This window comes from Gorilla gorilla, chromosome X, assembly GCF_029281585.2.
Source record: "Gorilla gorilla gorilla isolate KB3781 chromosome X, NHGRI_mGorGor1-v2.1_pri, whole genome shotgun sequence".
Taxonomy (NCBI): Eukaryota; Metazoa; Chordata; class Mammalia; order Primates; family Hominidae; genus Gorilla; species Gorilla gorilla.
Window position 1 is genome coordinate 85,620,809 of NC_073247.2, and position 21,362 is coordinate 85,642,170.

The 21,362-nt window shown below is 44.3% G+C and overlaps 1 protein-coding gene across 1 annotated transcript; it reads left to right on the forward strand.

The window, feature by feature from the left end:
- The first annotated feature begins 19,006 nt into the window (after positions 1-19,006).
- Positions 19,007-19,578, forward strand: LOC101129326 (putative FXYD domain-containing ion transport regulator 8). The gene is made up of 2 exons (XM_004064405.3): positions 19,007-19,159; positions 19,444-19,578. Exons 1-2 carry the CDS (start codon positions 19,007-19,009, stop codon positions 19,576-19,578), a joined length of 288 nt encoding a protein of 95 aa, XP_004064453.1.
- The last annotated feature ends 1,784 nt before the right edge of the window (positions 19,579-21,362 follow it).

Below are 21,362 nucleotides of genomic sequence, written 5' to 3' on the forward strand. Positions count from 1 at the left end.
TCACGCCTGTAATCCCAGCACTTTGGGAGGCCGAGGCAGACAGATCATGAGGTCAGGAAATCAAGACCATCCTGATCAATATGGTGAAACCCCATCTCTACTATAAATACAAAAATTAGCTGCGCGTGGTGGCACACGCCTGTAATCCCAGCTACTCGGGAGGCTGAGGCAGGAGAATCGCTTGAACCCAGAAGGCGGAGGTTGCAGTGAGCTGAGATCGTGCCAAGCCTGGCGACAGAGCAAGACTCCATCTCAAAAAAAAAAAAAAAAAATCACCAGCAAACACTAGGGAGAGGGAGGAATTTTATTTCCCAAGGTATCACATTATAATATTAAAACTGTGCAGTTTTTATTAAAAAATTACAAGGCATACAAAAAACAGGAAATTATAGCTAATATATAGAAAAAAAGGTAATTAACAAAAAATGGTCCCTGAGAAAGTACCAACATTAAACTTACTAGACAAGGATTTTAATTAATTAATTAATTTGCTTATTTATTTTCTCATTTTTAGTTTTTCTAGTAGTTCTTTTTCAAATGTATTTTTAGTTCACAAATAATTGTATATATTCATGGGATAAAATGTGGTATTTTGATATATGCATGCATTGTAGAATAATTAAATCAAGCTAACTACTATATATCTCAGCTCACATACTTATTTTGTGATAAGAATACTTAAAATTTACTTAGCAGTTTTTGAAATGTGCAATACCTTATCACTATTGTCATCATGCTCTGCAATATATCTCAAAAACTTATTCCTTCTAACTAAAATTTTTATCGTTTGATCAACACATTTTTACCCTCCCTTCAGATTATTAACCACCAGTCTACTCCCTACAAGTTCAAGTTTTGAAAATTACACATATAAGTGAGATAATATAGTATTCATCTTTCTGTGCCTGGCTTAGCATAATGTCCTCCAGGTTCATATATGTTGTTGCAAATGACAGATTTTCCTTCTTTTTAAGGCTGACTAGTGTTCCATTGTGTATGTATATCACATTTTCTTTATACATTCATCTGTTGATGGGGACTTACCTTGATTTCATATCTTGACTATTGTGAATAATGCTATAATAAACATAGGAGGATAAATGTCTCTTCAACACACTGATTTCAATTTCTTTGAACAACACCCACAAGTGGGATTATTGGATCATAAGGTAGTTGTATTTTTAGTGTTTTCAGAAGCCTCCATGATGGTTGAACTAATTTATATTTCCACCAACACTGTATAAATGTTCCCTTTTCTCCACACCCTCACCAATCCTTAACTTTTGTCTTCTTGAAAATAGCCATTCTAACAGATGTGAGGCAATATTGCATTGTGGTTTTGATTTGCATTTTTCTTTTTTTTTTCTTTCTTTTTTTTTTTTTTAATTTTTATTTTTTTGAGACAGACTCTCTCTCTGTCGCCAAGGCTGGAGTGCAGTGGTGGGATCACAGTTCACTGCAACCTCCACTTCCTGGGTTCAAGCAATTCTCATGCCTCAGCCTCCCAAGTAGCTTGGATTATAGGCATCTGCCACCATGCCCAGCTAATTTGTATATTTTTAATAGAGACGTGGGTTCACCATGTTGACCAGGCTGGTCTCAAACTCCTGAGCTCAGGTGATCTGCCTGCCTTGGCTTCCCACAGTGTGATCTGTAATCACACTGGGATTACAGATGTGAACCACTGCACCTGGCCTTATTTATTTACGTTTTTAGACACAGTCTCATTCTGTTGCCCAGGCTACAGAAAGTGCAGTGGTGCCATCTCGGCTCATTGCAATCTCTGCCTCCTGGGTTCAAGTGATTCTCCTGCCTCAGCCTCCTGAGCGGGTGGGATTACAGGCACCCACCACCATGCCCAGCTAATTTTTGTATTTTTAGTAGAGAAGATGTTTCACTATTTTGGGCAGGCTGGTCTTGAACTCCTGACCTCAAGTGATCCACCCGCTTTGGCCTCCCAAAGTGCTGGGATTACAGGTGTGAGCCACCACACCCGGCCTGATGTGCATTTTTGTGATGATTATTGATATTGAGCACTTTTTCATATATCTGTTTGCTATTTGGTTTTTGTTTGATTGTTTTTTGTTTGAGGCAGAGTCTCGCTCTGTAGCCCAGGCCAGAGTGCAGTGGCACAATCTCAGCTCACTACAACCTCTGCCTCCCGGGTTCAAGTGATTCTCCTGCCTCAGCCTCCCGAGTAGCTGGGATTACAGGCGTGTGCCACCATGCCTGGCTAATTTTTGTATTTTTAGCAGAGACGGGGTTTCACCATGTTTGCCAGGCTGCTATCAAACTCCTAACCTCAAGGGATCTGCCCACCTTGGCCTCCCAAAGTGCTGGGATTACAGGTGTGAGCCACCGCACCCAGCCTGATGGCCATTTCTAAGTCTTATTTTGAAAAATGTCTATCCAGGTCCTGTGCCCATTTTTTAATTGAGCTATTTGTTTTCTTGATATTGAGTTCTTTGAGTTCTTTCTGTATACTGGATATTAACCCCTTACTGGATGTATGGTTTACAAATATATTCTCCTATTCCAAAGGTTGTCTCTCACTCTGTTCATTGTTTCCTTGCCTATGCAGAAGCTTTTTAGTTACATGTAATCCCATTTGTCTATTTTCACTTTTATTTCCTCTGCTTTTGTGTTCATATCTAAAACATTATTGCCCACACCAATATGATAAAACTTTGGAACCATGATTACAGTGTAAGAGTATTCTGAATTTGACCATGTGTTTACTTTTACTGGTAAGTTTTATACTTTCATATCTTTTCATTTCATTAATTAATATCTTGTTCTTTCAGATTGGAAAACTTTGTTTAGCATTTCCTCTAAGGCAGGCCTTGTTTGATGAATTCCCTCAGCTTATGTCTGGGAAAGTTTTTATTTCTCATTCAATTCTGAAAGACAGATTTGCTGATTATAGTAGTCTTAGTTGACAGATTTTTTACTTTAGCACTTAGAATATATCCTCACACTCTTTCCTGGCCTGTAAGGTTTCTGCTGAGAAATCTGATGGTAGCCATATTAAAGCTTCCTTGTATGTGATATGCTTCTTCTGCTGCTTTGAGAATTCTTTCTTAGTTTTTGAATTTTGATAGTTTGATTATAATGTGTCTTGATGAACTCTTCTTTGGGTTGAATTTAATTGCATATTCCTGAGCTTCTTGTAATTCAATATTCTCTTTTCCCAGATGGGAACTTTTTGGCCATTATTTCTTTAAATAAGCTGTCTGCCTCTTTCTTGCGCTCTTCACCATCTGTAGTTTTAGTATCCAAATAGTTGTTTTCTTGGTGGTGTCCCATAGACCTGTAGGCTTTCTTAATACCTTTTCATTTTTTTTCTTTTTCTTCTCTGACTGGATGATTTCCAATCATCTATATTTGCATTCAGTTATTATTCTGCTTGATGTAATCTGCTATTGAAGCATCTTTGGTATTTTTTACTTCAGTCATCATACTTTTCAGCTTGAAAATTTATCTGGTTCTTTTTTCAAGTTTTGAATCTCTGCTTACCTTCTTGTTTTGTTCATATTCTGTCTTCCTGATCTTTTAAAAATATTTGTTTTTTTGTAATTTGCTGAGCTTCTTTAGAACAATTATTTTGAATACTTTGTCAGGCAATTCATGCACCTCCAATTCTTCGTGGTCACACACTGGAAAGCTTCTTGTGTTTTTCTGGCAATATAATGTTTCCCTGATTCTTCCTCATCCTTGTAGTCCTGCAAAGGTGTCTGCACTTTTGAAGCAGCAGTCACCTCTTTCAGACATTATGGCCTGGCTTTGGCAAGGAAAGCCCTTTACTTAAGGAGGAAAAAGGGAGACATACTAGGTGCACTGTGGCACTGGGTCTAGACCATAGGAAACCAAATGCAGGGGCACAGTGTGGCTCTGGGTCCGGTGGTGTGGCGGAGGTAGGGGCCGAGTCTAGTCAGCTCAGGCATGCCTACAACATTGGCAACTGCATGGTCCTTTCTGTCAAGAGCTGTGGGAGGTTCGCAAAGATTATGAGGGCTGTTGGGGTCTTCAGCTATGTATATGTGACAAACAGCTAGGGTCTGGGACTGGCAGCAGTGGAGGCCAGAGCTGAAAGTGTACACATGCTCCACTGTGGAGTCTGGTTGCAGCAGCAGCCTGTTGTAGTCTCACACATGGTAGCAAGAGCTTGGGTCATATGCCGAAGCTGGGCCTGAATGTGAGCATAGATGTGGTGGTAGGTGCTGCAGGTTGCCCATGCCTGATCACAAGGGCCAGATGCGTGGTGGCAACAGGGGTCAGGCTGTCTGCATGTGTGTGTTTGTGTGTGTGTGGCAACTGCAGGGCTCAACTGGAGGTGGGTAGGCATGTGCAGCATGGTGATAAATGCAGGACCCATGGGGCAGGACCAGTGGCTTATGCATGCACCACTACAGGAACCAGGGCTGGCAGCATGCGGTAGTCCTGCAGAGATCAGCCTTGAGTGTATGTGGGGTCAATTTCTGAGGTGAGGGGCTTTGGGGCTCTTTGCAGGCACAGGTGCAACAGCTGCACTGGGCCTCTGGGCCAGAGCACCCATGTAAGCAACATCAGGGGTGGCTTTGGAAAGGATGGTTGTCTTAGGCACCTGGAGTATATGAAGGCCATTGCAGTAGTACCCTGGGCTGGGACAACCACAACAGAAGCAGTTCAGGTGGCTTTGGGGAGGAGGGTGGTTGGTTAGGCACCTAAAGACTTCAAGGCTCCTGGGTTGTGTCACCAGGCTGAGGAAACTGCAGCAATAGCAATCCTGCCCTACATGGCTCCTGGGAATGGGGAGGGGAGGTAACGCCAGCACCTAAGACTATGAAGGTGAAGAAAACTGCAAGGCCTTCAGTAGCAAAAGTGGCAGGGGGTTTATTGCTGGTGTGCTGGCATTTGTTTTTCTCAGTAGTAAAAGCTGCTATGTTCCTCTACAGGACAAGCTGCTGGGCTCCACAATTTCAAACACTGAGGAATCCTCAGCAGTTAAGGCTGTGGGGTCTACACAGCAGCTCCAGGGGCTGTTTGGGTCCTCAGTGGAGAAGTCTGCTGCTTTCCCATGTCAGGTAGGTCACTGGGGGTCACAGTAACTTCCACCTTTTGGCTGATTCTAAAAGAGCTCATCCAGGCCAGGCGTGGTGGCTCACCCTTGTAATCCCAGCACTTTGGGAGGCCGAGGCGGGTGGATCACCTGAGGTCAGGCGTTCGAGACCAGCCTGGCCAACATGGTGAAACCCTGTCTCTACCAAAAATACACAAATTAGCCAGGCATGGTGGTGGGCACCTGTAATCCCAGCTACTCAGGAGGCTGAGGCAGGAGAATCGCTTGAACCTAGGAGGTGGAGGTTGCAGGGAGCCGAGATGACGCCATTGCACTCCAGCCTAGGCGATAGACCAAGACTCCGTCTCAAAAAAAAAAAAAAAAAAAACAACCCTCATCCCTTGTCTTTGTTCTCAGCTGTCTCCAGATATCTCAACTATGCAGGTTACCCCTAGAGATCTGGGTGGGGTGAAACTGAAGCTAGTCATATAGGCAGTGTCCTAAAATACTGGCAAAACTGGTTCTATACCTTGCTCTGCTTTGTCTTGCAAGGCAAACTTAAGCTAGGGAGGTCCCTCTCCATGCTGAGCAGTGTCAGCATGAAGGATGCAGTGATGGAGGTGAAATGAACTTGTTCTTATTACCATTTTTGTGTGGCTCTTCTTGGGTTTTCTCTTCTACTGTATTGTTGTGTCACCTTAAGTGGATCCTAGCCTCTTCCAGAGATATTTTGGTTCATGGATAGTTGCAGAATTGTTCTTCACAGGGAGAGGAAGGCTGAATCTCCTACTCTGACATCATGCTGACCTCACTCCACTAGACAAGGAGTTTAAATTAAATATTTCAAATATGCTCAAAGACATAAAAGAAACAATAGACAAAGAACTAAAAAACACAGGAGAATAATGTCTCAACAAACAGAAATTATACATTAGAAATAGCACTTATAAAAAGGAACCAAATAGAAATTCTGGAGCTGAAAATACAATGACTGAAACAAAAAAATTCATTCCAGGCATTCAACAGAAAATTTGAGCAGACAATAGAAAGAAACAACTTGAATAGGTCAATTGAAATTATTCAGTCTAAGGGGCACAAATACAAAGAATTAAGAGAAATGAAGAGAATGTGAGGGACCTATGGAACACCATCAAGATGCCAACACACACATTATGGAAGTTTCAGGAGGGGATAGAGTGAACTAGCATTAAAAAAAAAGGAGAAATAATGGTTAAAAAAACTTCCCAAATTTGATAAGACACATTAATCTACACATTAAAAAAACCTTAGTGAGCCAGGCCAACCCCAATAGCCCCAGGCTCCAGACCAGCTCACCACTAGGCCAGCCCCCACAGTCCCAGTCTTCAGTTCCACCCCAGCAATCAGCTGTTCCCTGCAACTCTAGTCATTAGGCTGACACCCACAAACCCATCTCTAGGCCAGCCCCTGTGGTGCCAGGTTTCAGGCTTGCTCCAGCACCATGTCAGCAATGCTGGACTTAAACACCAGGCAGGCACCCACAGACACAGGCTCCAGGCCTGCCCAGCACCAAGCCAGTCCCCATGACCTCACACTCCAGCTGGACCCTGTGGCTTCATAGCTTCAGCAGACCCAGGGTCCAGGCCTGTCCCAGTAGACCCCTGTGCTGGATTTGCCACTACAGACACAAGCTTAAAGATTGCCCCAGTGTACTCAGGTCACAGGAACCCTCAAGTCCTCCAAACCCAGGCCAGCCCTCACAGTCTTAGCCTCTAGGCCAGCACCTACACACCCAGCCTCCAGGCTGGGACAAGTGGACATGAGCTCCAGGCTGAGCCTGACAGCCCCGTGCTTAAGACCAGCCCCAGGATTTCCAGGCACAAGGTCAGTTCCCATAGACCTAGGCTTCAGACTAGACCCGGTGAACCCAGGCTTTACACCAGCCCTAGCACCAGGTTAGCCTAGGTTGATCCCAGTGGAAACAGGCTCCAGAAAACACAAGATCCAGGCTTGTTCCAGCAGACGCAGGGTCAAGGCCCACTACAGTAGACGCCAATGTTGGGCTAGATCCCATGGACTGAGGCTTCAAGACTATATCTGCAGACATAGGATCCCGGCCAGGCCCTGTGGGCCCAGGACCCAGACCTGCACTATGGACTCAGGGTCCAGGCCAGCCCCAGTGCCAAGCCAGTGCTTGTGGACTCAGGCTCCAGGATCATCCCAGCACCTGCCCAGCCCCTGTAGATGTAGGTCTAAGGCCCACCCCATCAAGTGCTAGGTCAGCCTCTGTGGACCAGGCTTCAGGCTTGCCTCTGGAGACACAGGTCTCAGCCTCAGACTCATGGACCCAGGCTCTGGGCTCATCGGTGCAGTCCCAATTAACAGGTTCACCCAAGTGGATGCAGGTCCAGACTCAACCCTGCAGTTTAGGAGTCAGGCCTGTCTACCTACTGACCCAGGCGTAGGCCAGCTTGTTCAAGGACTCCAGCAACAAGGTTTTCTTCAAATCACGCCTGAGAGCCTGCCAAGAATATTTGGATGAGCTGATTGGTGAAGGGCTTTCCCAGGCAAAGCATTCTATAAAAACAGAAACAAGTCCCAAATTGTTCAAATCCACAGACATCAACTTAAGGCAACAAGAAACATGAAACACCAAGGAGACATAACATCACCAAAAAAAACACAATAATCTCTCAGTAGGCCGGGCACGGTGGCTCACGCCTATAATCTCAGCACTTTGGGAGGCCGAGGCTGGTGGATCATGAGGTCAGGAGTTCAAGACCAGCCTGGCCAAGATGGTGAAACCCCATCTCTACTAAAAACAAAAAACAAAAAAACAAAAAAAAAAACCAAAAATTAGCCAGGCATGGTGGCAGGTGCCTGTAATCCCAGCTACTCGGGAGGCTGAGACAGAGAATTGCTTGAACCTGGGAGTTGGAGGTTGCAGTGAGCCAAGATCGTGCCACTGCACTCCAGCCTGGGTGACAGAGGAAGAATCCATCTCAAAAATAATAATAATCATCATCATCATCATCTCTCAGTAGCTGACCCCAAAGAAATGGAGATATACAGACTGCCTGGCAAATAATTCAAAATAATTATTTAAGAAAGTTCAGGCTGGCGCAGTGGCTCATGCTTGTAATCCCACCACTTTGGGAGGCTGAGGGGGGTCAATTGCTTTAGCTCAGGAATTCAAGACCAGCCTGGACAACATGGTGAGAACCCGTCTGTACTAAACATAAAAAAAAATTAGTCGGGTTTATTGGTGCACACCTGTAGTCCCAGCTACTTGGGAGGTTGAGGTGGATCACTTGAGCCCTGGGGGTGGAGGTTGCAGTGAGCTGAGATCTCACCACTGCACTCCAGCCTGGGTGACAGAGACCTACCCAGTCTCAAAAAAAAAAAAAAAAAAAAAAAGTTCAACAGCTTAAATAAAACAATTAAAAGTAATAATAATGACTAAAAGAAGAAATTTAACTGAGATTGAAATTAATTTTTAAAAAAATCAAACAGAAATTCTGAAGCTGAAAAGTAAAAGGAATGAAATGAAGAGGAAATCTGTGAACTCATAAGACTAGCAATTTGAAAATATATCATCAGAGGCTAAAGAAGAAAAGGAATGAAGAAAGCTTACTTCATTTATGAGATAACATCAAAAGAACAAATATTCAAGTTATGGAAGTTCATTAAAGAGAAGAACAGGCTGGGCGCAGTGGCTCACACCTGTAATCCCAGCACTTTGGGAAGCCGAGGTGGGTGGATCACCCGAGGCCAGGAGTTCAAGACCAGCCTGGCCAACATGGTGAAACCCCGTCTCTACTAAAAATACAAAAATTAGCTGGGTGTGGTGGCAGGTGCCTATAATCCCAGCTACTTGGGAGGCTGAGGCAGGAGAATCGCTTGAACCCAGGAGGTGGAGGTTGCAGTGAGCCAAGATCGCGCCATTGCACTCCAGCCTGAGCGACAAAAGCAAAATTGTGTCTCAAATGAAAAAAAAAAAAAAGAGAAAGAGAAGAACAAAGGGGAAGAAAGCTTATTTAAAGAAATAATGGCAGAAAAAAAATTCAAATTTGGAGAAAGATGTAAATATCCAAATACAGGAAGGTCAAAAGTTTCCAATCAGATTCAATCTGAATGTAATAAGACTACATCAAAACATATTACATATTATAATGAAACTGTCAAAAATCAAAAACAAAGAAAAAATTATAAAAGCAGCAGGAAAAAAGAACCAAATAATATATAATGGTTTTTCCAATAAGGCTAGCAGGAGATTTCTCAGCAGAGACCTTACAGGCCAGAAGAAACTTGGATGAGATATTCAAAGTGCAGGAAGAAAACTGCCAACCAGCAATACTGTACTTGGAAAAGCTGTCCTTTAGAAATAAAGATGAGGTTGGGCACGGTGGCTCACACCTGTAATCTCAGCACTTTAGGAGGCCAAGGCGGGCAGATCACTAGAGGTCAGGAGTTCCAGACCAGCCTGGCCAACATGATGAAACCCCGTCTCTACTAAAAGTACAAAAAATCAGCCAGGCATGGTGGCACACTCCTGTAATCCCAGCTACTCGGGATGCTGAGGCAAGAGAATTGCTTGAACCCAGGAGGCGGAGGCTGCAGTGAGTCAAGATTGTGCTGCTGCACTCCAGCCTGGGCAACAGAGTGAGACTCCATCTCAAAAACAAAACAAAACAAAACAAAACAAAAATAAGTGAAAGGTCAAATGCTCTAATAGTGTAATGGTGGTGGTTTGTGAATCATTTTTATTTTTAGTATGAAGGTTATAAGACAAAGCTATTAAAATAATAGTAGCACCTTGGGAGGCTGAGGTGGGAGGCTCGCTTGAGCTCAGGAGTTCAAGACCAGCCTGGGCAACATAAAGACACCTTGTCTCTACAAGAAAATTTTTAAAAAATTAGATGGAATGGTGGCACATGCCTGTGGTCCTAGCTACTTGGGAGGCTGAGGTGGGAGGATTGCTTGAATTCAACAGGTAGAGTCTGCAGTGAGCCATGATGGCACCACTGCACTGCAGCCTGGGTGACAGTGAGACTGTTTCTGAAAAATAATAAAAATAATAATAGCTACAATAATTTGTTAAGGGATACGCAATATAAATATATGTAAATTGTGACATCAAAAATTTTAAATGAGGGAGGGAACAGAATAAAATGTAAAGTTTTTGTTTTTTTTTGTTTTTATGTGTTTTTTTTTGAGACAAGGTCTCACTCTGTCACCCAGGCTGGAGTGCAGTGGTAAAATCTCAGCTCACTGCAACCTCCACCTCCTGGGTTCAAGCAACTGTCATGCCTCAGCCTCCTGAGTAGCTGGGATTACAGGCACATGCCACCATGACCAGTTAATTGTTTTTGTATTTTTTGGTAGAGATGGAGTTTCACCATGTTGGCCAGGCTGGTCTGGAACCTGACCTCAAGTGATCCGCCTGTCTCGGCCTCCCAAAGTGCTAGGATTACGGGTGTGAGTCACCGCACCTGGCAAACGTAGAGTATTTTTATGTATCTAAGATAAGCTGTTATCAGCATAAAATAGACTATTATAACTATAAGAAGCCTTATGTAAGCCTCATGGTAAGGACAAAGCAAAAACCTATAGTAGATACACAAAATATAAAAAGTAAGAAATGAGTCAGACATGGTGGCTCACATCTCTAATCCTAGCACTTTGGGAGGCTGAGGTGGGAGTATTCCTTGATGCCAGGAGTTTGAAACCAGCCTGGGCAACACAGTAAGACCCCATCTCTACAGAAATTTTTTTAAAAATTAGCCAGGTTTTGTAGTGCATACCTGTAGTCCTGGCTACTCAGGAGGCTGAGGTGGGAGAATCACTTGAGCCCAAGAGGTGGAGACTGCGGTGTGCCATGAGCATGCCACTGCACTCCAGCCTGGAAAACAGAGTAAGACCCTGTCTCAAAAAATAAATAAATAAATAAATAAATAGGAATGAAAGCATGCTAATAGATAAAATCATATAATTACAAAGGAAGAAAAGACAGGAAGAAAGAAACAAAAGATCTACAAAATAACCAGAAAATAACTAACAAAATGGTAGTAGTAAGTCCTTACCTGTGAATAATTACCTTACTGTAATTGGATTAAATTCTCCAGTCAAAAGAAAGAGTGGCTGAATGAGTTTTTTTATAGCCAAAAAAAAAAAAAAAAAAAAAAAAGCCTCAGCTGTAGGCTACCTACAGCAAATGCACTTCACCTGTAGGAAAACACACAAAGTAAAGGGATGGAAAAAGATATTCTATGCAGATGGAATCAAAAGAGAGCGGAGCACATTGTATTTATATTAGGCAAAATAGACTTTAAGTCAAAAACCATAAAAAGAGACAAGGGAGATCACACTATAATGATAAAGGGGTCAGTTCATTAAAAAGATATAACAAATATAAATGTACATGTACCAGCCGGGCATGGTGGCTCATGCCTCTAATTCCAGCACTTTGGGAGGCCAGGGCAGGCAGATCACTTGAGGTCAAGAGTTCGAGACTAGCCTGGACAACATGGTGAAACCCCATCTCTACCAAAAATACAAAAATTAGCCAGGTGTGGTGGTTCACACCTGTAATCTCAGCTACTTGGAAGGGTAAGACAGGAGAATTGCTTGAACCTAGGAGGCAAAATTTGCAGTGAGGCGAGATCTCACCACCACACTCCAGCCTGGATGACAGAGCGAGACTCAGTCTCGAAAAAAAAAAGTACATATATATATGTGTGTGTGTATATATATGTGTGTATATATGTATATGTGTATATATGTATATATGTATATGTATATGTGTATATATGTATATATGTATATGTATATATGTGTATATGTGTATATGTATATATGTATGTGTGTGTATATGTATATATGTGTATATGTATATGTGTGTGTATATATATATATGTATATACACACACACACACGCACCTAACATTGGAGCACTTAAATATATAAAGCAAATGTTAATAGATCTGAAGAGAGAGACAAACTATAATATAATAAAAGTAGGGAACTTCAATAACTCACTTTCAACAATGAACACATTCTATAGAAAGTAAATCAATAAGGAAACATAGGACGTTGTTTTGAGACCCCCCAGTCAAATTAAGGTTCCAGTACTAGAGTGGCTAGCAACCTTGACCTAGGGGAACATGAAAGGGAGTTAGACATGGGTGTTTACAGCGTGCCTTTCATGGGATACTTCTTTTACCTGGTTGACAGCCTAATGCCTAGCTGTCTGACCTGTAACCAGGAGAGTGCCCTCACACAGGAAACTTGTTTATACTGGCAGAGACCAGATCACTGTGACTTTTGTCTGACTTGTGTCCAATTTATGCCATGCTTGCCATCACTCTGCCACTGGGAGCCAGACATGATTTTCTCACCAGCATTCTGGGCAAAACTCAGCCTGGAGCAGCTCTTCAGGTGGAAGGTAAAAAATCAATATGTACCACAATAGGAAACAAGTTCAAAGATTTTTACTTAGATTCTGGTCAGGTGGCCAGGCATGGTGGCTCACACCTGTAATCCCAGCACTTTGGAAGACCGAGACAGGCGGATCACCTGAGGTCAGTATTTCAAGACCAGCCTGGTCAACATGATGAAACCCCATCTCTACTAAAAACACAAAAATTAGTCAGGTGTGGTGGCGCACGCCTGTAGTCCCAGCTAATCAAGAGGCTGAGGCAGGAGAATCGCTTGAACCCAGGAGGCAGAAGCTGCAGTGAGCCGAGACTGCACCACTGCAGTCCAGACTGGGTGACAGAGTGAGACTCCGTCTCAAAAAATAATAATAATATTAAAATAAAATTGTATTCAAAATGGATATTGAGGCAACATAAAATTTTAAGAATTTTCTACAATCCACCCATTGGTGCCTCAGCATTATATTTTAAGTCTAAAGCAGCTGTGGTTGAATGGTGACGATATATTAACTTTAAAGAGAAAGAGAGGTTGTGGTTGTTATATTCACAAGGTGAGAAACTGTGGTGGAAAGCTGGGGGTCATAGTAGAAAAAGACATCAGGGAGTGGGTAGTCCTCCCCTAGGGTGTCAAGGGGTTGATGAATATGGGGGCTGGTGTTTCCTGGGGAAAGTACTAATCTCCATTAATTTTAGTAACATGTATCAGAGTCCCTTGTAGGTATGGGAGTGTGAGGGTAACAGAGAGCAAGAAACGTACCAGAATCATGGGCTAAGCAAAAAAAGTCCTGTGTCCATTTGTGTCTTAGGAGAAGCAGTCCATGGACATCACTAGAGTGCAGATTTAGTGCAAGTGGGGATGTCCTCTGCAGCACAGAGGCAGAGTCATTCCCAACACCAACGTCTTGGGTTGGGTGATATTGTCTGAGGCAATGTCATACCCAGCAGTAAAGTTTTGAGTTGGGGCAATATCCTCTGAAGCTATGTCATCTCCATAGGCGAGATTTTGGGCCAAGACAATGTCATCTAGGATATGGGACTGGGTATCCTTTACAAGTGGGTACCCACTCAAGTAGATGTGGGCCTCAGCATTTTTCATGTTTACTTGAAACAATCAACTACTGGAGGGTTTGGGCCTCTGGTTATAAACCAATTAAAGCACCCAAACCACTGGTAAGAAGACCAACGATCAACAGAATAGAATGCAGTTGCACCTGATAGAGTTTTGTTTTGGGTGGAAATTTAGGTTCAAATGGTACCCTATCATATGAGAAGCTGTCTGGTCTATGGGAAAAGCTATGGTTAATGAATCTGAGGAGAGTAAGTGTCTTTGATCTGGTCTCCAGCCTTTATGGGATGGGAGTAAGATCAAAAAATTATTTCAAAAAATAGATTAAGGCCTGGGGCAAATTAGAGAGCTTTAGGAGTGTATTTGTTGGACTGGAATTTGAAAAGAAATTGTTCCAGGTGCAGTGGCTCATGCCTGTAATCCCAGCACTTTGGGAGGCTGAGGCGGGCAGATCACCTAAGGTCAGGAGTTTGAGACCAGCCTGGCCAACTTGGTGAAAGTCTGCCTCTACTAAAAATGTAAAAAATTAGCCAGGCATGGTGGTGGGTGCCTGTAATCCCAGCCACTCAGGAGGCTGAGGCAGGAAAATCACTTGAACCCTGGAGGCGGAGGTTGCAGTGAGCCAAGATCATGCCATTGCACTCCAGCCTGGGTAACAAGAATGAAACTCCATCTCAAAAAAAAAAAAAAGAAGAAGAAAAAAGAAATTGTTTGAAGATATCATTGTGTCTCCCAATTAAATCAGTTATTTGGAATCAATCGGGGCATAAAAGTTTTATTGAGTGTTTAATGCCTTTTCCAAGAGCCCAGCATGGTATAGTATAATGAGTAAAATTTGTGTTTTCGTTATTATTAGTAACGTCTGTAATTCTGAAGGGAGAAAGGAGTGTCCTGGCAAGGTCTTGCATTTTGGCCTTAGTATAGGTGGAGATAGGTGATTTTGATTTGTATTTTGAGTGTTTGTGCAGCAAGAGGTTTCCAGAGTTGAACTTTGAAGGGAACAATTATTGAAGGGCCTAATAATTTATAATAAATATGAAGATGAGATCATTTGTTGATTAGGGCATGACTAAGATGACTGCTTGAAATTTGGCTAAGTGTGTTGTCCCTTAGGCCTGGTCCTTCATTAGGGACATCCAGGCTAAGGGATAGAAAAAATAACATTCCATTAAGCTGTGTCATGTATGATAGTTAGAAGTGCTGTTTGCAGTGTCTGAACTCCCATTGCTGTTCATTCAGTTTATCCTGAGTTCCTAGGTACTCCAGAAGTCTGGGAGAGGAATAACATCCTTTAGCACCCTGGAATTTGTCAAGGGACAAAGGACAGGAGAAGCCACCCCTTTCTGCAGGTGGAATATACCAGAAGGCCCAGGTTTGGCTCAATTCTGTCTCAAGGAGGCCTCAGTAGCCAGGCAGAGCTTGTGAGGTGCTCACTCCATGACCCAAAGGATAATGGATAGCTGGGTATGGAAGATCACAGGGTCACAGGCTCAGGGTCTATGACAGCCTCTATTTGTTTTATTTTTTTATTTTATTTTATTTATTTATTTATTTGATACTGAGTTTCACTCTTGTTGCCCAGGCTGGAGTGCAATGGCATGATCTTGGCTCACCGCAACCTCCGCCTCCCAGGTTCAAGCGATTCTCCTGCCTCAGCCTCCCGAGTAGCTGGGATTACAGGCATGCGCCACCACACCCAGCTAATTTTGTATTCTTTTAGAAGAGACGGGGTTTCTTCATGTTGGTCTGGCTGGTCTCGAACTCCCGACCTCACGTGATCTGCCCGCCTCAGCCTCCCAAAGTGCTGGGATTACAGGCGTGAGCCACTGTGCCCAGCTATTATTTATTTTATTTTATTTTTTTGAGACATTCTTGCTCTGCCACGCAGGCTGGAGTTCGGTGGCTCAATCTTGGCTCATTGCAACCCCTGCCTCCTGGGTTCAAGTGATTCTCGTGCCTCAGTCACCCAAGTTGCTGGGACTACAGGTGTACACCACCACGCCCGGCTGATTTTTGTATTTTTAGTAGAGATGGGGTTTCACCATGATGGCCAGGGTGGTCTCGAACTCCTGACCTCAAGTAATCTGCCTGCTTCGGCCTCCCAAAGTGCTGGAATTATGGGCGTGAGCCACCGCACCCAGTGAAAGCCTTTATTTCTAGGACAACCCAGTTAGCCAGCCATGTGTTATTTTAATGGTGCATAGCATGAGAATTTCTTGCATTGGAAGCCCTGAAGTAACTAATGACTATCATGAGTGGTCCAGAGACTCCAGGAGGCATGAAAAAGGTTGCTGTGAACAAGTTTTTTGAAAGCACTAACAGGAGTGATGGTTAATTTTAATTTATAAGTAAAAAAAGACATTGGACTTATATGTACTTATTGAGTGTGTCAGATGAATCTCCTTGAAAAAGGATGTCATTACTCTAATGGCATACCTGTGTTCCTGGAGAAAGGTAGATGTCATCAAAATGTTATCTGCAAAGCCTGTCCCAAATAAGCAATCTCTGAGGAAACTTGTTAACCACTAGATCAACCTTAAAAGTAATTGTCAGGAAGTTCTAAACCTAGAGAAAAAAAAAGAAGACATTTGCCATCATAAAAACATGAAAGGATAAAACTCACTGGTAAAGCAATCATCACACAAAGAAGGAAGAAGAAAACCTCAAATTTTACCATTACAGAAATCCACCAAACCCCAACAATAAGCAATAGGAGAAAACCTAAGGAACAAAGAATATATAAACAACCAGAAAACAATTGACAGTATGACAGGAACAAAACCTCAAGCATCAAAAATAACTTTGAGGCTGGGTGCGGTGGCTCACGCCTGTAATGCCAGCACTTTAGGAGGCTGAGGTGGGCCGATCACCTGAGGTCGGGAGTTCAAGACTAGCCTGACCAACATGGAGAAACCCCATCTCTACTAAAAATACAAAAAATTAGCCAGGCATGGTGGCACATGCCTGTAATCCCAGCTACTCAGGAGGCTGAGGCAGGAGAATCGCTTGAACCTGGTAGGCGGAGGTTGCAGTGAGCCAAGATCACGCCATTGCACTCCAGCCTGGGCAACAAGAGCAAAACTCCGTCTCAAAAAAATAAATAAATAAATAACCTTGAATGTAAATGGATTAAATTCTCTACTTGACCAGTAAAGACGCATATGGACTAAAAGAGATGGAAAAAAATATTTCACACAAATTGAAACCCAAAGCAAGCAGAAGTAGCTATATTTATATCAGATAAGACAGACTTTAAGTCAAGAACAGGCCAGGCATGGAGGCTCATACATGTAATCGCAGCAGTTTCGGAGGCCAAGGTGGGAGGATCACTTGAGGCCAGGAGTTTGAGACAAACCTGAGCAAAATAGTGAGACCCTGTGTTGACAAGATAAATATTAAAAAATTAGCCAGATGTGGTGGCATGTGCTACTCAGGAGGCTAAGGTACCGATCATTTATGCCCAGGAGTTCAAAGCTGCAGTGAGCCATGATCACATCACTGCATTCCAGCCTGGGCACCCTGTCTTATTGTTATTATATAATAACAAAGGGATCCATCCAGCAAGAGGATATAATAATTGTAAATATATATGCACCTAACACTAGAGCACCAAGATTCACACATCAAATATTGGCCGGACGTGGTGGCTTACGCCTGTAATCCCAGCACTTTGGGAGGCCGAGGTGGGTGGATCACCTGAGGTCGGGAGTTCACGACCAGCCTGACATGGAGAAACCCCGTCTCTACTAAAAAATGCAAAATTAGCCAGGGTGGTGATGCATGCCTGTAATCCCAGCTACTCGGGAGGCTGAGGCAGGAGAATCGCTTGAACCCAGGAGGCAGAGGTTGTGGTGAGCCAAGATCGCGCCACTGCACTCCAGCCTGGGTGACAAGAGTGAAACTCTGTCTCAAAATAAATAAATAAATAAATAAATAAATAAATAAAATATTACTAGATATAAAGAGACTGTAATACAATAATAGTGGGGAAATTAAACAATCCATTCTCAACATTAGACAGATTATCTAAACAGAATATCAACAAAGAAGCATTGGATTTCAACTGCACTGTATACCAAATTGACCTAACAGATGTTTACAAAACATTCTATCTAGCAACTGCAGAATATATATTATTTTCATCGGTACATAAAACATCCTCTAGGATAGACCATATGGTAGGCCACAAAGCAAGACTCCACAAATTTTTTAAAAATCGAAATCATATTGGGTATCTTCTTAGACCACAATGGAATAAAACTAGAAATCAATACCAGGAGGAACTTTGGAAACTATACAAATACATGTAAATCAAACACAATGCTCCTGAATAACCATTGCATCAACAAAGAAATTAAGATGAAAATCAGGTTCTGGTTCAAGATGGCTGACTAGAAGCAGCTAGTGGGCACCTCTCTCATGGAGAGGAGTTAAAATAGTGAGTAAATACTAACATTTCAAGTGGATCATGTAAGAGAGCATGCTGAAATTCACCAGAGAAACAATAGGAACCATGGAGAACACAGGAGAATGAAGCTAGGCACTGTGCTTAGCCAGGATGGGTGTGGAGCTAGGAGAGGCTTCCTAACATGGGAGACAGGTGAGTGAGTGAGAGATTCAAGGGGTTCCACATCTCCAACACGGACCATTACAATCCAAGTCATGGAAGAGCCCCCTTGACTCCCCTTAGGTCTCCAGACTAACACAGGGAGCCACCTGGAGACTGAGCAGAGGTACCACTCAAGCCCACGTGGAATTCAACAGACTTTTGGTCCCCAAGCAGCCCTGAGCCAGGTGCTGCTGCCCTGCCAAGGAGGGAGGTCAGGCATTTTCACATGCTCCTAGGAGAGATACCATGGCCATGGTAAGAAGGAATGGGTACATGACAAACCATATGGCTCCCACCTCTGCTGCACCCTGCCAAACAGGGCTTGCCTGCTTTTGGGGCAGAACACCAACAAACCAACCCTGCCCCCACCTTAACATTGCAGGCACAGTTCAACTCCCAAAGGCCCCCAGCTCCCAGAAGCCATCTAAAGGCCCTCTGTAGCCTCTGCTACTGCTTCCTTAACTCCTGCCACCCACAGGCCAGGGAAGAAATGAGGAGGGAGGAAACTTTTGTGCACCCCAGTCATGATGCAGAGGAGTGGTCAGGCTGCACATTGCATGATCCCTCACCTCCATGGCTCCCCACCAGACATGATATGCCTGCTTCAGTGAAAGTCCCCCAGCACAGCACAACTGCCCTGCTCTTGCCTGAACACTGTGGCAATATCTTGGCATTCCTCTGAGGGCCCAAATCCTAGAGGTCACTGTTAGGCCCTTCCAAGTTGCTGCCACTGCTGCCTCTGCTCCTGCTGCCTGCAGGCCAGGGAGGGAATGGGGAGGTGGGGCAATATTGAACACCCCTAAGACAGAACCAAGGCTCCTCAGGACTTAGCATGTCCTTCTAGGATTGTTTTGGAAGGGACCAGCTGTGCAGATACCATGGAGGTGGTACTGATCTTTGTATGCAGCCTGCTCGTCCCGGTGGTCCTGGCCAGTGCAGCTAAGAAGGAGAAGGAAATAGATCCTTTTCATTATAACTACCAGACCCTGAGGATTGGAGGATTGGTGTTTGATGTGGTCCTCTTCCTGGTTGTGAGCCTCTATAGAGTCTTGCTCTGTTGCCCAGGCTGGAGTGCAGTGGCAGGATCTCACACTGCAATCACTGCCTTCTGGGTTCAAGCAATTCTCGTGCCTCAGCCTCCCAAGTAGCTGGGATTACAGGTATGCACCACCATGCCCCGCTAATTTTTGTATTTTTAGAAGAGACAGGGTTCCACCATGTTGGCCAGGCTGGTCTTGAACTCCTGACCTCAAGTGATCTGCCTGCCTCGGCCTCCCAAAGTGCTGGGATTACAGGTGTGAGCCACCGTGCCCAGCCGAGCCGCCATCCTCTAAGTCACAGGTGCAAGTGCAGTTTCAATCAGAAGCCCCAGGATCCAGGAGATGAGGAAGCTCAGGTGGAAAACTTCATCATTGCAAATGCAAAAGAGCCCCAGAAAGCAAAAAACTGAAGTGCAGCCCACAGGTAGGCAGCCTCTGGAACTGGAAGGTAGCTGCTTGAACCTTTAGATGCAAATATCGATGCTTAAGAAAACCGGCCACTTTAGCAACAGATATTTTCCCAGGAGAAGGCAAGAACTTGTGCATCTCCCTGTGCCCATCCCTATCCCTTCTAACAACATTCTTCAACCTAATGATGCAACTAACATTTGCCTCCCTCATGCAGCCTGTGGTCTTGCCCAGCTCCTGTTACGTGTCTGTGTATGTGCGTGTTTGTCGACTGTGGTCTTTGTGGCTACTTGTTCATGGATGATATTGTGTTAGTGAACTGTGGAGACTCACTTTTCCAGGCAGGAGTGGAGCCATGTCACCACTGATCCCTCCCTGCCACCATGAGCCTCCATCATCTCCTGCTTCTAGGAGTCCACTTATTCCCTGAGAGACCAACCCCTTTTGTTGATTTAGGGATGGGTTTGGGTAGGAGCATGGGCAGGAATCTCCAATTATCCTAGGACCTGGGGAGGTTTGCATCACCGTCATTATAGTTCCTCATGGACCCTCTTGACTCCTCTACAAGAAACTCGCTTCCTTATTTCACCCTCACATGAGTCTATCCTGAAGGTCTCTTAGTATTAATAATTGGAGATTCAAAGCAAGAAGCTGGTGAGCCCAGCCATTGCCTTCAGGCAAGCTACTCCCTTTCATGATCATTTTTTTCCAGGAGGCCTCCACTGAGAAGTCCGCATCAACCCTGCCCTTCTGCAGAGTTCCCAGTGATTTTAGGCTAAGGGCTTCTACTCTACCCCTGGGGAATGTGCCCCTTGCTTATCTTCTCAGCAATAACCCCATGGGCTCTGGGAGTGTACCCCTCTTCAACCTTCCCTGCTTCTGAGATTTCAATCTACAAGCCAGCTCATCAGGATGCAGACTCCTATCCCTGAAGTTGGGTATCTGGCAGGTGATGGCTGAGGGACCCCCATTCTTTTGGGGCCAACACACTGGGATGGGCAGAGTGAGAGTAGGGGTCCTTTGATTCTCTGCCCATGTTCCCTTGGTCAGACAACAGAGACAAATCCTGCATCCTTTGCTTTGCCTGTCAGTATTCAGAGTTGTGAGTGAGGAATGTTAGAGATCTGGAAGACTCTGTATAGCCCTGCTGCAGAGGGAACAGCAAGAGGTCAGAGGTTACAATAAGAACAGTAACTCAAACCAGTTTCTGCCCCTACTGTCCTCCATGTTCCTGTGGAAACCAAACAAACTGCTGCTATGACCATACTGCTGTTCTCTCTATTGTGATCTATCCTCTCAACAACAGAAAAAAGACATAAAATATTGTTTCCAAAAGAAAGACACAACCTGCAGCCACAATGCAAAGGAGCAGGCAGAATACACACAGTGTGAACCCATGCTTCCATGGCTCCATGCAAGCTAAGGCTTGCCTGTTTCAGTAACAGGCCCCACATGTACCTGCCCCACCCTTGCCTGAATGCTGTGGCTTTGGGTGAACTCCCAGAGGCTGCCAACTCCCAGAGGCCGCTGATAGGCCCTCCACACCCTCTGCCACTGCTGCTTCTGCCCCTGCTGCCCACAGGCCAGGGCAGCAGGCACCTTCATAGGCCCCAACAGTGAAATCCAGAACTGATTCTGTGGAGGAAAGTGCAAGCAGGCTGCATGCTCCACAGCTGCCAGTCTTTACTGCCTCAGAAGAGGGGGCCTGCCCTCCCCAGTGAAAGTCTGACAGCACAGCCACCCCGCTCTTGCCAGACCATTTCAACTGCAGCCCAGCCCCCATAAG